Source organism: Chaetodon trifascialis, chromosome 10 (genome assembly GCF_039877785.1).
Source record: "Chaetodon trifascialis isolate fChaTrf1 chromosome 10, fChaTrf1.hap1, whole genome shotgun sequence".
Classification (NCBI taxonomy): Eukaryota; Metazoa; Chordata; class Actinopteri; order Chaetodontiformes; family Chaetodontidae; genus Chaetodon; species Chaetodon trifascialis.
The window spans coordinates 28520557-28532844 of record NC_092065.1 but is presented as its reverse complement, the minus strand read 5'-3'; the positions used below and the strand labels follow the sequence as shown (position 1 = coordinate 28532844).

At 45.4% G+C, this 12288-nt stretch overlaps 1 protein-coding gene across 1 annotated transcript in view; it reads left to right on the top strand.

The window, feature by feature from the left end:
- LOC139337071 (sodium channel protein type 4 subunit alpha B-like) overlaps window positions 1-12288 on the top strand; it is a 22743-nt gene extending 10455 nt beyond the window's left edge. The window contains exons 14-31 of the mRNA XM_070971425.1: window positions 780-851; window positions 1009-1095; window positions 1239-1595; window positions 1950-2139; window positions 2577-2713; window positions 2860-2950; window positions 3039-3193; window positions 4303-4476; window positions 5253-5375; window positions 5740-6024; window positions 6498-6551; window positions 6760-6888; window positions 7127-7231; window positions 7506-7776; window positions 8704-9313; window positions 10891-11035; window positions 11116-11190; window positions 12061-12288. Of these exons, the coding sequence (XP_070827526.1) occupies window positions 780-851; window positions 1009-1095; window positions 1239-1595; window positions 1950-2139; window positions 2577-2713; window positions 2860-2950; window positions 3039-3193; window positions 4303-4476; window positions 5253-5375; window positions 5740-6024; window positions 6498-6551; window positions 6760-6888; window positions 7127-7231; window positions 7506-7776; window positions 8704-9313; window positions 10891-11035; window positions 11116-11190; window positions 12061-12216 (3216 nt within the window). The 3' untranslated portion in view covers window positions 12217-12288. The remainder of the gene's footprint in view (window positions 1-779; window positions 852-1008; window positions 1096-1238; window positions 1596-1949; window positions 2140-2576; window positions 2714-2859; window positions 2951-3038; window positions 3194-4302; window positions 4477-5252; window positions 5376-5739; window positions 6025-6497; window positions 6552-6759; window positions 6889-7126; window positions 7232-7505; window positions 7777-8703; window positions 9314-10890; window positions 11036-11115; window positions 11191-12060) is intronic.

Sequence of the window (12288 nt, the reverse complement as noted above, 5' to 3'; positions counted from 1 at the left end):
AGGCAGGCAGGCAGGCAGACAGGCAGACAGACAGACAGACAGACAGAGGGGAGGTTTTCTCTCTGCTTTCTTTCAGTTTGGCCGTAGTTACATTTCAGTTACATCTTCAAACACAGCAAGAAAATAAACTCGTGTTCAAGATGGCCGTCCTTGTCCTTGTCCATCCAATATGACACTGCCCCCTGCTGGACGTGTTTGTTACACAGCTGTGTGGGGAGATGTTCAGCTTCCTGTTAGTTCCGGTCTGCTTCACGTTCCTCACGTTCACAGTCTGTGGCTGACGGTTTGATGGCTCAGCTGGTTCCCAGCAGCCAGCTCTGTGCACCTGGAGAGTAACTGTCGCTTCCCAACATGAACTCCAGAACCAAGCCGGAGAGTCTGGTTCAGCAGCCATTCGTTTTCCCCGGCGCAGACCATGTCTGTTATGTCCTCAGTGAGGACCTCTGACCTGCGACCAATCAGCCTGTTTACCTGTGGAATGATCCAAACAGGTGTTTCTGGAGTTCCACATCTGTCAGTCTGTGAAACGTGTCACTGCATCAGATTCACAATCAGAGATATTTACAGAAATCACTGAAGCTGATGAGGAAGAACATTAAATGTATTGACTCTGAGCCGTTTTCCATTAAGTAAAAAAAGCACAATGACTGTATATGGTGTCTGCATGAACCATGTGACCTGCCTGCACTTTGACCTCTCGTCTCTGCTCTGGCTACCTGTAGTGACAGCAGTGTGCAGATGAGCTCAGTCTCCTAACTTTGACCTCTGACCTCTCTCAGGTCTTCACAGCGATCTTCACAGCGGAGATGGTCCTCAAACTTGTGGCCATGGACCCATACGGCTACTTCCAGGTCAAACTTTTATTTGTTACCGGCTCAGTGATGATGGCCGACAGCTGTTCCACTGGTAACGTGTGTGTATGTGTGTGTGTGTGTGTGTGTGTGTGTGTGTGTGTGTGTGTGTGTGTGTGTGTGTGTGCGTGTGACTGTTCTTTTGCCATGTTTACAGGTGAGCTGGCACATCTTTGACAGCATCATCGTCTTCCTCGCTCTGCTGGAGCTGGCAGTGGCTGATGTGGAGGGCCTGAGTGTACTGGTCAGTGTGACGACATCGTCATCATCATCATCATCATCATCATCATCATCATCATCATCATCATCATCACAAAAATGACCAAACACCACCATTAAATGCTGAATACTGGTCTGTGTCTGTCTCCTGACCTGTGCCCTGTGCAGCTGCGAGTGTTCAGGCTGGCCAGGTGGTGGCCGTCCTTCCACACCTACCTAAAGATCATCTGGTCCTCGCTGAGAGCGCTGAAGAACCTGATTCTCCTTCTGATCATCATGGTCTTCATCTTCACGATGTCCGGCATGCAGCTGTTCCAGAAGGACTACAAAGACTGCGTCTGCCGCATCGCACAGGACTGCGAGCTTCCCCGCTGGCACATGAACGACTTCTTCAACACCTTCCTCCTGATCGCCCGGATCTTCTCCGGACAGTGGATCGAGACCTTGTGGGACTGCATGGAGGTCTCAGGTCAGGCCACGTGTCTGATCTTCTTCATGATGGTCGTGGTCATCGTGAACCTTCTGGTGAGTCTCTGCAGGTAGACACTGAGTCTACTTCCTGTACATCACTTATCATCCAGAGTCTGATGTCAGCACCAGCTTTGAACAGATCCAGGCCCGCGGCCACAGGGTGGGGGTTCCGGCTTGTTTGTCTTGGAGCAGGTCTTGAATCTGTTCCTAGTGTTCTTGCAGGTGTTGGATCTGTTCAAGGCCTTTCTTTCAGGTCCCTACTCTGTTCCTGGCCTTGTCACAGGTTCTGGATTTATTCCTGAATCTCTCCCTGGCTTTGTTCCAGATCTGTTCCTAACCTTATCACAGGTCCTCAGTCAGATCGCGGTCTGGTTTCAGGTCCTAAATGTGTTTCTTGTCTTGTTTCAGATGTTGAATCTGTTCCTGACCTTGTTGCTGGCCTCGTTCAACAGTGATAATCTGGTCGGTCCAGAAGAAAAAAGAAAAAACAACATGCACATTGCCGTGAGCCGGGTCCACAGGGCTGTGAAGACCTGGATCCTGGACCACAGCTGCACTTTGCAGGGAAAGAAGAAAAATGTCAACCTAGACCACGCAGGTAGGACCACACCTGGAACCAGAGCCAAGGCTTGAATTGGTTTATCATGACTTTGTGATGCTTTTGTTTCTTATGTTTTGGAGACCAGCTTCTGCTGTTTGGTGACATGCAGTCTTTGGACCAGCATCTGATCTTTTCAGTGGCCTGAATAGATTTTTTGTTTCATTGCTTTATGAGCTTAATTCAGAATCATGTTTGAAACATTTTTCAGTTCATTAAATACATTAATTAAACACAGTTTGTGTTATTTTTTCAGTTTAGAGTTCAGGAAGTTTCGGCTTTTTTCAGTCCTCTTTTCATTTGAATGTTTTCATTTTTAGATGAAACGGTTAATAATTGGTGCGCTCTGAAGGTTTTGGATTTGCGTATAAATCTCAGACTTTATGACTGAACGTACTTTGAGCTGATTTTTCTCTGCTTGTGTTTTTGGCTGTCAGCGGTTGACAGTCAGGAAGAGGACAGGAAGGACAACCTGGCCCTGAGCTCACTGACTGCAGAGCAGAGGGTCCCCATCGCCTCGGCTGAGACCGACTTTGAAGTGAAGATGCCTGAAAATGAAGAAAAAGAGAAAAAAGTAAACCAGATTCATACCTGAAGTATCCGTACGACAAGTGCTAAGTCCTGTTTTCATCTTTAATAATTCATAATAATTATAAAATGTGAGGGTTGAAAGTATCAAATACACAAACGTTTCTGAAGAAAACTGTGGTGATTCTTCAGTGTGACGGCGTGCAGAAACATCTGGACGTCCAGCAGGACGCAGACAGCAAAGACCACAAAGGAAACACCCCTGAGGACTGCTGCGGTGACAGTATGACTCTTTCTGCTGAAACGATGAAGAGCAGAAGCCGATCAGTGATCAATCACAGCTCTGATTGGTCTCTGCGTGTATATTTCAGAGTGCTACCGTTGCTGTCCGTTCCTGGATATAGACACGTCCCAGGGCGGAGGGAGGGTCTGGTCTAACTTCAGGAGAAGCTGTTTCTTCATCGTACGAAACAAATACTTTGAGCTCTTCATCATCTTCATCATCCTGCTGAGCAGTCTAGCTCTGGTAAACACAAACATGCCAACATTATGACACATTATCACAGAATATTCATTGATACACGAACCAGGTTTGAAGCCGTCAGCTGGGTCTGAACATCTTTATCTCACCTCTGTAACAGTCACAGGACGCAGGTCGACTGAACGCCGTTAACACAGTTCAGGGTCGACTGAACCACGTCCCAGCGATGGTGTGTTTCATATCACTGCTGACTTACTGGATCAAAACAACCCCCAAATTCACTCAGCGATTGTTAATGTGTCCGATTGTAATATAATAAACTTCATTCATATACACGTTTTCCAAAGATGTTACAAAGAGCTTCACAAGGCAAATAAAACAAGACGAATGAAGAAAAGGCCCGAAGCAGAACTGACGAGGGAGGACCTTCAGTCCGTCCCTGAGGGGAGTGTCAACATGGTCCAGTCCTCAGTAAAAGCAGCCTCCAGCGGCGAGCTCTCGCTCCCGTCTCCAGATGTCTCGTCCAGGGCGACACGTTCTCACTCATATGGACGTTTGGTCAGTGGCCCTGTGCATCAAACTGTGAGCCCTGAACGCCCCTTCAGGATCAGGTTTCATGTGCAGGGCTCCGCCATCACGTTAGCAATAATAAATATGTAACATCCTGTTCGCGACATCTGGTCATTTGTAGTTAGGAGGAAGAGGAGGCGTCTTTACGCAGCAGCACGCGTTGACTTTGGGATGGCTCTCCTGGTGACATTCGACATAATACTTTTTTAAACATTTTCTCAAAAGTTGATCGACCTCATGCCCCAAAGCTCTGGAACACACGACCTGTAGATACGAGGGAAGCTGCTCGCTGAATATTATTTAAACTAAAAACGTATCTCTGCACTTTAGCTTTTAACTAGCTTTGACTTCCTGATTCAAGCCTGAAACTGCTGAGCTTTCCTGTATTTTTACTATTAATATCGTTAATTTTCTATCCCTGTTTTAATGTTCAGTCTATCTCTTTATGTGGCTGCTTCTGGTCGATGTTTAAGGACCCTGTCCCTGCGTCAGAGGGTGTCCCCTGTCCCTGCGACATCAGCGTGGACAGAGTGACCTCACCCTCACACCTGTCCAGGTGTTAACACGAGTGTGTGTGTCAACAGGTATTTGAGGACATTCACCTGCCACAGCATCAGGTGTTAAAGATGGTTGTGGAGACAGCAGACCAGGTGTTCACCTACCTGTTCCTGTTGGAGATGCTTCTTAAGTGGATCGGCTACGGACTCAAGAAATACTTCACCGACGCCTGGTGCTGGCTCGACTTCCTCATCTTAGATGTAAGAACACAATCAATAACAGTGATTATTGGTCATATATTGATGGCTGTAACAGAAAGCAACCGACAGTCATTTTACCACAGAGACGTGCCCTCTGATTGGCTGGAAACTATAAAAATCATAGCTCAGGTTTAACAGTTTAACCTCAAGGTACATTAATTTGCATGTAACCATGGTAACCACAGTTTCAACAGTTTAGCATTAGCAAACGGACTCATTCTTTGTCTTGTTTGTCACATGTCAGTTTTTGTCCAGATGAAGCAACGAGACATAACGTGTTAATCAATGAGCTTCAGAGCGGCGAGGTGTGGTGCTAGCTGTTTCCCCCCATTTCCAGTCTTTATGCTAAGCTAAGCTAACCAGCTGCTAGCTGTAGATTCATACCTAGCATACAGACCTGAGAGGGGTCAATCTGAACATCTGTCAGAGAGGAACTGTTCCTTCAACCTGCCGTCACGTCCACATGGTACATGTACATGTTAAACATTGGGGAATATATCGGTGAACTTTGGCGAAGTCGCAGCCTCACCGATAGCTAAGAAGCGCGTGTGGTCGACCCGACAAACCAGGAAACCCATTTCCGTGTGCGTCACATCCTGAACATGCTCACATTCAGCAGCAGGCGTTTGTCATTCGCAGGCTTCAGGTCAGGTGACGGAGTATGAACAGGAAGGAGGTTGTGGCACGTGAGTCAAACACAGGACGGACAGTCCTGCAACACCCAAAGTCAAAGCTGACTGACAAGATGTCTTCAGCAGGTGTGCTGTGTCTTCCAGGTGTTCCTGGTGTGTCTCATGGCCAACATGTTTGGATTCTCTCAATGGGGAGCTATCCAGAGTTTGAGGACTCTCAGAGCTCTGGGGCCCCTGAGGGCCCTGTCTCGCTTCCAGGGCTCAAGGGTGAGATGTGCACTTTAAACACACACACACACACACACACACACACACACACACGCACACACACACACACACACACACGCACGCACGCACGCACACACACACACACACACACACACACACTGATGAAACTGATTGCATGTCAGCCTGATGATGTCACAGTGCAGTCAGGTACAGGTGTGTTGAAGCTGAGCTGGCTGGTATGTTAGCGGTTAGCGGTTAGCGGTTAGCTCTCCAGCTGCAGTAGCTCACCAGCTCTCCTGTGGACTGTAGATCGGATAGACTCTCTGTTAGACCAGGATGCAAAGTGTCAACATGTGTGTTTGCAGATCTTTACCTGTCTCACTCTCTACCTGTCTGTGTGCAGGTGGTGGTGGAGGTTCTGGTCTTCTCCATCCCGTTCATGATTGACGCGGTGCTGGTGCTTAATGTCATCTGGTTGTTCTTCAGTATTGCGGGTGTGGATCTGTTTGCTGGAAAGTTTGAGTACTGTTTCAACGAGACGGCAGAGGAATATTTCCTAGCTGACGCTGTGGACAACAAGAGCGACTGTATAGCTCTCATAATGATGAACATGACTGAGGTCCGCTGGAAGAACGTGAAGTTAAACTACGACAACGTGCTGAATGGTTTCCAGTCGCTGATGCATCTGGTCAGTCTGAACACTCAACATACACACAGGAAGTGATTCAGTCTGAGCCTGAAAACAATAAAAGCACCAAACAGGACTGTTTGTTGATGAATCCAGGCTGCCGGCTGATCTCTGTTAGCTTCGTACTCTCTGACCGTCATGGCATCGCGTCACATTGAATTCTGTTTTCCTCCTGATGAGTTCGATGATTGAAACTTTCACATCAGCCTGTGGTGGAAACAGAAGCGTCTGAGTCATTAATGTCAGACGAGTGTTTACGGACTGAATCACTTCCACGATGATGTCACCAGCACAAACATCTCTGCTTCCTTGTGAATGTGTTCAGTCTGATGCTGGATTAAATGATTCGCTTCAACAACTCATTTTACTCTTTAAGGTTCAGATTTATGCTCATGAAATTAATCTTTGATTATTGATTGACTAACTTAAATTCAGTGTTTTCATTATGAAGCTCTGTGTTGTTTCTCTGTTAGGCAGCATCAGCAGACCTGATGGACCTCAGGTATGCAGCTGCGGACTCTAGACAGGTCAGTGCACCCACTGTTAGCTTTACCTGATGCTGATAGTCATACTGGTACTGACACTGGTACTGGTACTGGTACTGATCAGCATACTTTAACTGATACAGGTAAAAAAAACCCTCCATAGCCAGAGCAGTAACTGCAGCTTGTGTGTGTGTGTGTGTGTGTGTGTGTGTGTGTGTGTGTGTGTGTGTGTGTGTGTGTGTGTGTGTAGGTGGAGTCTCAGCCGGTCTATGAGGCCAACCAGTACACGAGCCTGTACTTCATCTTCTTCAGCATCAGCTCCTTCTTCTCCTTAAACTTCCTGATCAGAGCCATCATCAACAGCCTGCAGAGAGACAAGATATGTGTCTTTACCTCACTGACACACAGCCAGGCCGAGAGACAGACAGGCTGAGAGACAGACAGGCTGAGAGACAGACAGGCCGAGAGACAGACAGGCTGAGAGACAGACAGGCTGAGAGACAGACAGGCCGAGAGACAGACAGGCTGAGAGACAGACAGGCTGAGAGACAGACAGAGATGAATATTCAGTGTACTCATGTCTTTTGTCTTTACTCCTGTCTTTCTTTTGTCTTTACTTTGGAGGGAAATATGTCTTCATGACAGAGGAGCAGCAGAAATTTTCCAAGGCCGCGAAGACGAAGTTCTTCAGGAGACCTCAGACACCTGTTCCCCGACCTCAGGTAGGTTCACTTCCTGTCTCACGGTGTTCAAACCACACAGTACATGCAGGTGTGGCCTTCAGGTCAGAGTTCAGGTTGGACACACTGTCACTGTCAGTTATTTAAACCTGCTCTTCTTGTTCCTTACAGTTATTGTGAATCCTCATGAATTCAGAAATGAAAGTAAAGTAACTTCATCACAAACAGTGTTAGTACAGGACTCTCTGGTTCTGTCAGGCTCAGAATAAACTCATCGGGCTCTGACGTCATGTGATCTTCCTCTCTGCCTCCTCAGAGTCTGTGCCGGGCTCGCCTCTTTGATCTGCTCACCAGCGTGTATTTTGAGGTCTTCATGGTGGTGTTGATCTGCCTGAACATGGTGCCTCTGATAGTGGAGACGAATGATGACAGCTGGAAGAAAGAAGAAATCCTGTACTGGTTCCGCTTCCTCTTCATCAACATCTTCATCATTGAGTTCATTCTGAAGATCACTGCATTCGGATGGCGCTACTTCACCGATGGCTGGAACATCTTCGATTTCTTATTGGTCATCTGCTCCATCATCAGTAAGTTTTCATAGGATGATGTCGTCAACGACAAAACTGTCACAGAAAATAACACTTTCACGTCCTTCCTTTGCTACCCCTGTACCACCGTACCACCACAGTTTTAGTACTGTTACAGGAGTAGTTTGTCTACTGTTACAGGAGTAGTTTGTGTGCTGTTGGTGCACGTTTACTCCGTCCTACATTAGAAACACTGAAACACTCGACTGAACCTTTGTTCCTTAAGAGACCCATTTTCTGTGGTGATAAACTGACGACAGGACAAAGTGAGATATTTTCTGGATAATTTTTATTATGTTCTCTGCATAATAATAACAGAACAACTGAACTGTCAGTTAATCCAAACAGTGAACACAATGACTGCAGGAAGTTTGTGTTAAACAAAAAATCTGGATGAATTTTGAGCAGATTATTTCCTGTAAACATCGAATCAGAGATGAGTTTTCTTGATATTTTTAGGAACGTTTTTCTACATTTTTTTTTTTTAAGAATCAGACTCATGAGAAACAAAGAATACACAAAGAAGGCCCAAATGCAAATGCTATAGGCTGAGTGAAGACAGTTCAATGAATTTAGTAATGCAAAAAAGTACAAAAGGCTAACAGCATGTGAGGCAGGCAAAGGTTAAAGCCAGAAAAGACACTCGAAAACAGGGAGCAGGGAAGAATCACAATCCATACCAGGCAAGGTCCAGGTCCAGGTGAACTAAAGAAAAACCCCAAATCACGAACAGGAAACACTGAAAAAAGGCCTGAACGCTGGATACACGAGGTACAAAGACGAAGTTTCACAGAGTGAGAGCTGCTAAATGTGCAGCTTCACATTTTAACAGAGAGGAAGAAGAAGGTGTTTCAGATGTCTTTCTTTCTTTCTTTCTTTCTTTCTTTCTTTCTTTCTTTCTTTCTTTCTTTCTTTCTTTCCCTTCAGGCGTGTTCTTTGCTGACATTATAGAGAGGTACATGTTCACGTCTGCTCTCTGGCCTACGCTCCGATTGGTTCGTATTGTTCGTATCCTCCATCTCAGTTGTGCCAGGGATATCCGGAAGCTGCTTGTGGCCTTTATGATGTCACTTCCTGCCCTCTTCAACATTTGCCTCGTCTTCTTGGTCATCATGTTCACCTTCTCCATCCTCGGCATGTTTAACTTTCCCTACGTGACGAAAGGGGCCGGGATCGATGACATGTATAACTTTGAGACGTTTTGGAGCAGCCTGACCTGTATGTTTATGACAAGTACATCAACTGGATGGTTCGGATTCCTGCTTCCCATCATGAACACTCCACCGGACTGCGACCCCTGGATGGAGCACCCAGGACTGACAGTCAGAGGGGACTGCGGCAACGAACCAACAGGCACCATCTTCTTCACCACCTACGTCATCCTAACCTTTGTGCTAGTGCTCCACCTATACATCGTCGTCGTGCTGCAGGCCTTCAGCTCAGAGGACATCGAGGTGCTGTGTGACGATGACCTCCGGAGGTTTTATAAAACCTGGAGGAAGTTTGACCCTGAGGACTCGCAGTTCATACAGTACAGGTGAGTCCAGACTTCACAGCAGCAGGTAAACTCTGGAGAACTTTGACTTTGATAACTTTCTCCAAGTCAAAGAATGATGAAAAGTTTCTTTAAACAATACGATGTTGATAAAACAGAACAACTTTTTTGCACGATAAGAAAATGGTACATCAAAATTACAAATAACAAATTTCACTGAATATTTCTGCCACTGGATTTATGCAGGACGTTATTAAACATCCAACATTCATGCCTGTCACGGTCATATAGAAATGTGCACCCTGATGGACACATAGTTGTGTCTCATTGGCCAAACCAGGTTAGCCTCTTCAGTACGGTGCCCCCTGTATAGGGGGCAACCTGGGATGCATGCGCACGTCGATGATCGAAGGTCACACTCGCACGTCGATGACAGTCACACTCACACTCTCTGATATCATATGAAAGCAGAGAGTCTGACGATCACGACAATGTCTGCCTCCTCACTGTGCGACCAAAACTCGGCGAGCCAGCAGCCAAAGAGCAGCAGAAAGATATTTCTCAAAAGCATACAGTATGTCTTACCTTTGCTGTTTTATGGTCAAAAGTTATATTCCAGCTCGAGAAAACGCTGCTACAGTCTGCTCCTATGACTCTGCGTTAGTTTACAATCCACCGCGAGGGTCCTGGTTGTTTACATAAAGAGGAGGGGGTTTCAAGAGTGGGGGGGGTGCTCGCATCAAATACCCTATCTTAGGGCTTACTTCCTTCTGTATCGTCATTGGCGTTTCTATGGTGAACTTGGGTCCTGCCCCCCGAATGACCAAATGGGGGGGGGGGGGGGGGGGGGGGGGGGGGGCTACTGACTACTGTAAGTGCGCAGTTAGTTTCCCTTCTCCATGTCATTCACAATAGGCAGAGCGTTTACAGAGGCTCACAGACGAGGTGTTATTTTACTGTTTTATTTGTATTTCGTCCTTTCATGAGAGTAAAAACAACAGGAAAAAGAAAACGGCGCTACAGAGAACATTGGTAGAGCCTTTAGAGACATAACGTACTCACTCAGACAAGCGCCTGTGGGAAAACCTCCATAAAACTGCTCAGGTTCATTATTTTGGCATGTACTTTTGCACAATTACTCATCAGATATGACTTTACTAATTCGTAGAAGAATTTGGCCTTCATCACATGATTTAAAGGTGGTTTTTACTCAGAATAATGTTGTTTTTTTAATGAATAATTCCTACTGTGTTCAATTCTTACTGTGTTCAAGATGAATTTATTGACATAGTAACATATATTTTGATTCTGAAACTTCTGTAGTAATCTCACAGGTCTTAGCTTACTTTGAGACCAAGATTATTCATACAGCCCTTGTAGTTGTGAAGATATACTCTATTTTGGGTAGGTCATTTGGGAGAAGAGGCAGACAAAATAGGCCTGGTACTGAAGAGGTTAAATAGAAAGCAGAAGTGGACCTAGGACTGAGCCTTGAGGTACTCCACAGCTCAGAGGGCCAGCATGATGTAACGATGAACTGTCTGTCTGAGATCTCAGAGACAACCTGAAGATATCACTGGACTCTGAAAAGCTCTAATGGCCTGAACTGTGCTCCACAGCAAGCTGTCAGATTTCTGCGACGCTCTACGGCATCCTCTGCGGATTCCCAAACCAAACACCATCAAACTGATCCACATGGATCTGCCTCTGTTTCCTGGAGACAAGATCCACTGTGTGGACGTCTTTGCCACACTCGCCACACAGGTAACTTCACCTGATCACATTATTATCATTGTTATTATCATTATTAACACTATTATCATTATTATACTCTATATTTGTAGGTGTTGGATGATTCTGAAGAGTTGGGCACTCTTAAAGCCAGAATGGAGGAAGTGGTGACGGCCAACTCGCCCAAGGTTCTATTCTATTCTATTCTATTCTATTCTATTCTATTCTATTCTATTCTATTCTATTCTATTCTATTCTGTTCCTTAGTTTGTACCTGTAATCTAACATCTGCCCCTGATTTTAAGCTTACATTCACTCAGAGTTTGTTACACAATTCTCTGCAACTCAGTTAGTTTTTGCATTTGTTCACCATTTTAATATTAGATTTGCTTTAACTGTTGCCAGATCTTCTCATTCAATGGTAAAATTGAATCTGTGAATAGTAAAGCTCTAAACTTCCAGATGGTGGTTTAATAACTATTTTTAGTTTTGTTTTGTGTTAATCAGTTTAAAAAAATAGCTCCGAGACTAATAATTTGCAGGATCAGTTAGTAGCCATTTGTATTGAAGTACTGCATCTTGAGTTCCTCATTAACAGAAAACTGCAAACAGAGAAACAGGGAAAGCACAAAAGTAATATTTGATTGGGAAAAACATTAAATAGAACACAGTAAGAAGTCAATAATGGCGTTTGATGTGTGTATCATCTGTGTGTGGTGTTGTCTGCAGCAGATTACTGAGCTACTGAATCTCACTGTATGCAGACGACTGCACTCTTTACATGCAGCTCTCTACTGAAAGTGTTCAGGTGTTTTAGAGTGGAGAGGTTGATTTTGAAAGGTAAGTGTGACTGTGCTTGTCCTTCCTGTAACAGACTTCGGTTTAACAAACCGTCCTGACATCAAGGGTAGAGTAGAGAGGGTACAGACGCTTACATATTCTAGTTTTTCCTACTATTGTCATGGAAGAGACAATAAGCAGTTCTTTCAAAATATTAGCATATATTTACATTGATAATGTCTGAAACCAAACCAACACATCATTATTGTTACCTTCAGGTGTCAAATGAACCAATCAGCAGCACCCTGCAGAGGAAACAGGAAGAGGTGGCGGCGAAGGTGATCCAGAGAGCATACAGGAAGCACCTGCAGCATGGAGACACAGAGGAGACAGCAGTCCAGTCTGGGGACAGTGGTGGTGGTGCTTTAGTGTGAGTTTCTCCTCCATGCTGGTCCTCCCCTCAGCACCCCCAACTTCCAGTCAGATGAGAACCTGAGGGAGTCTAT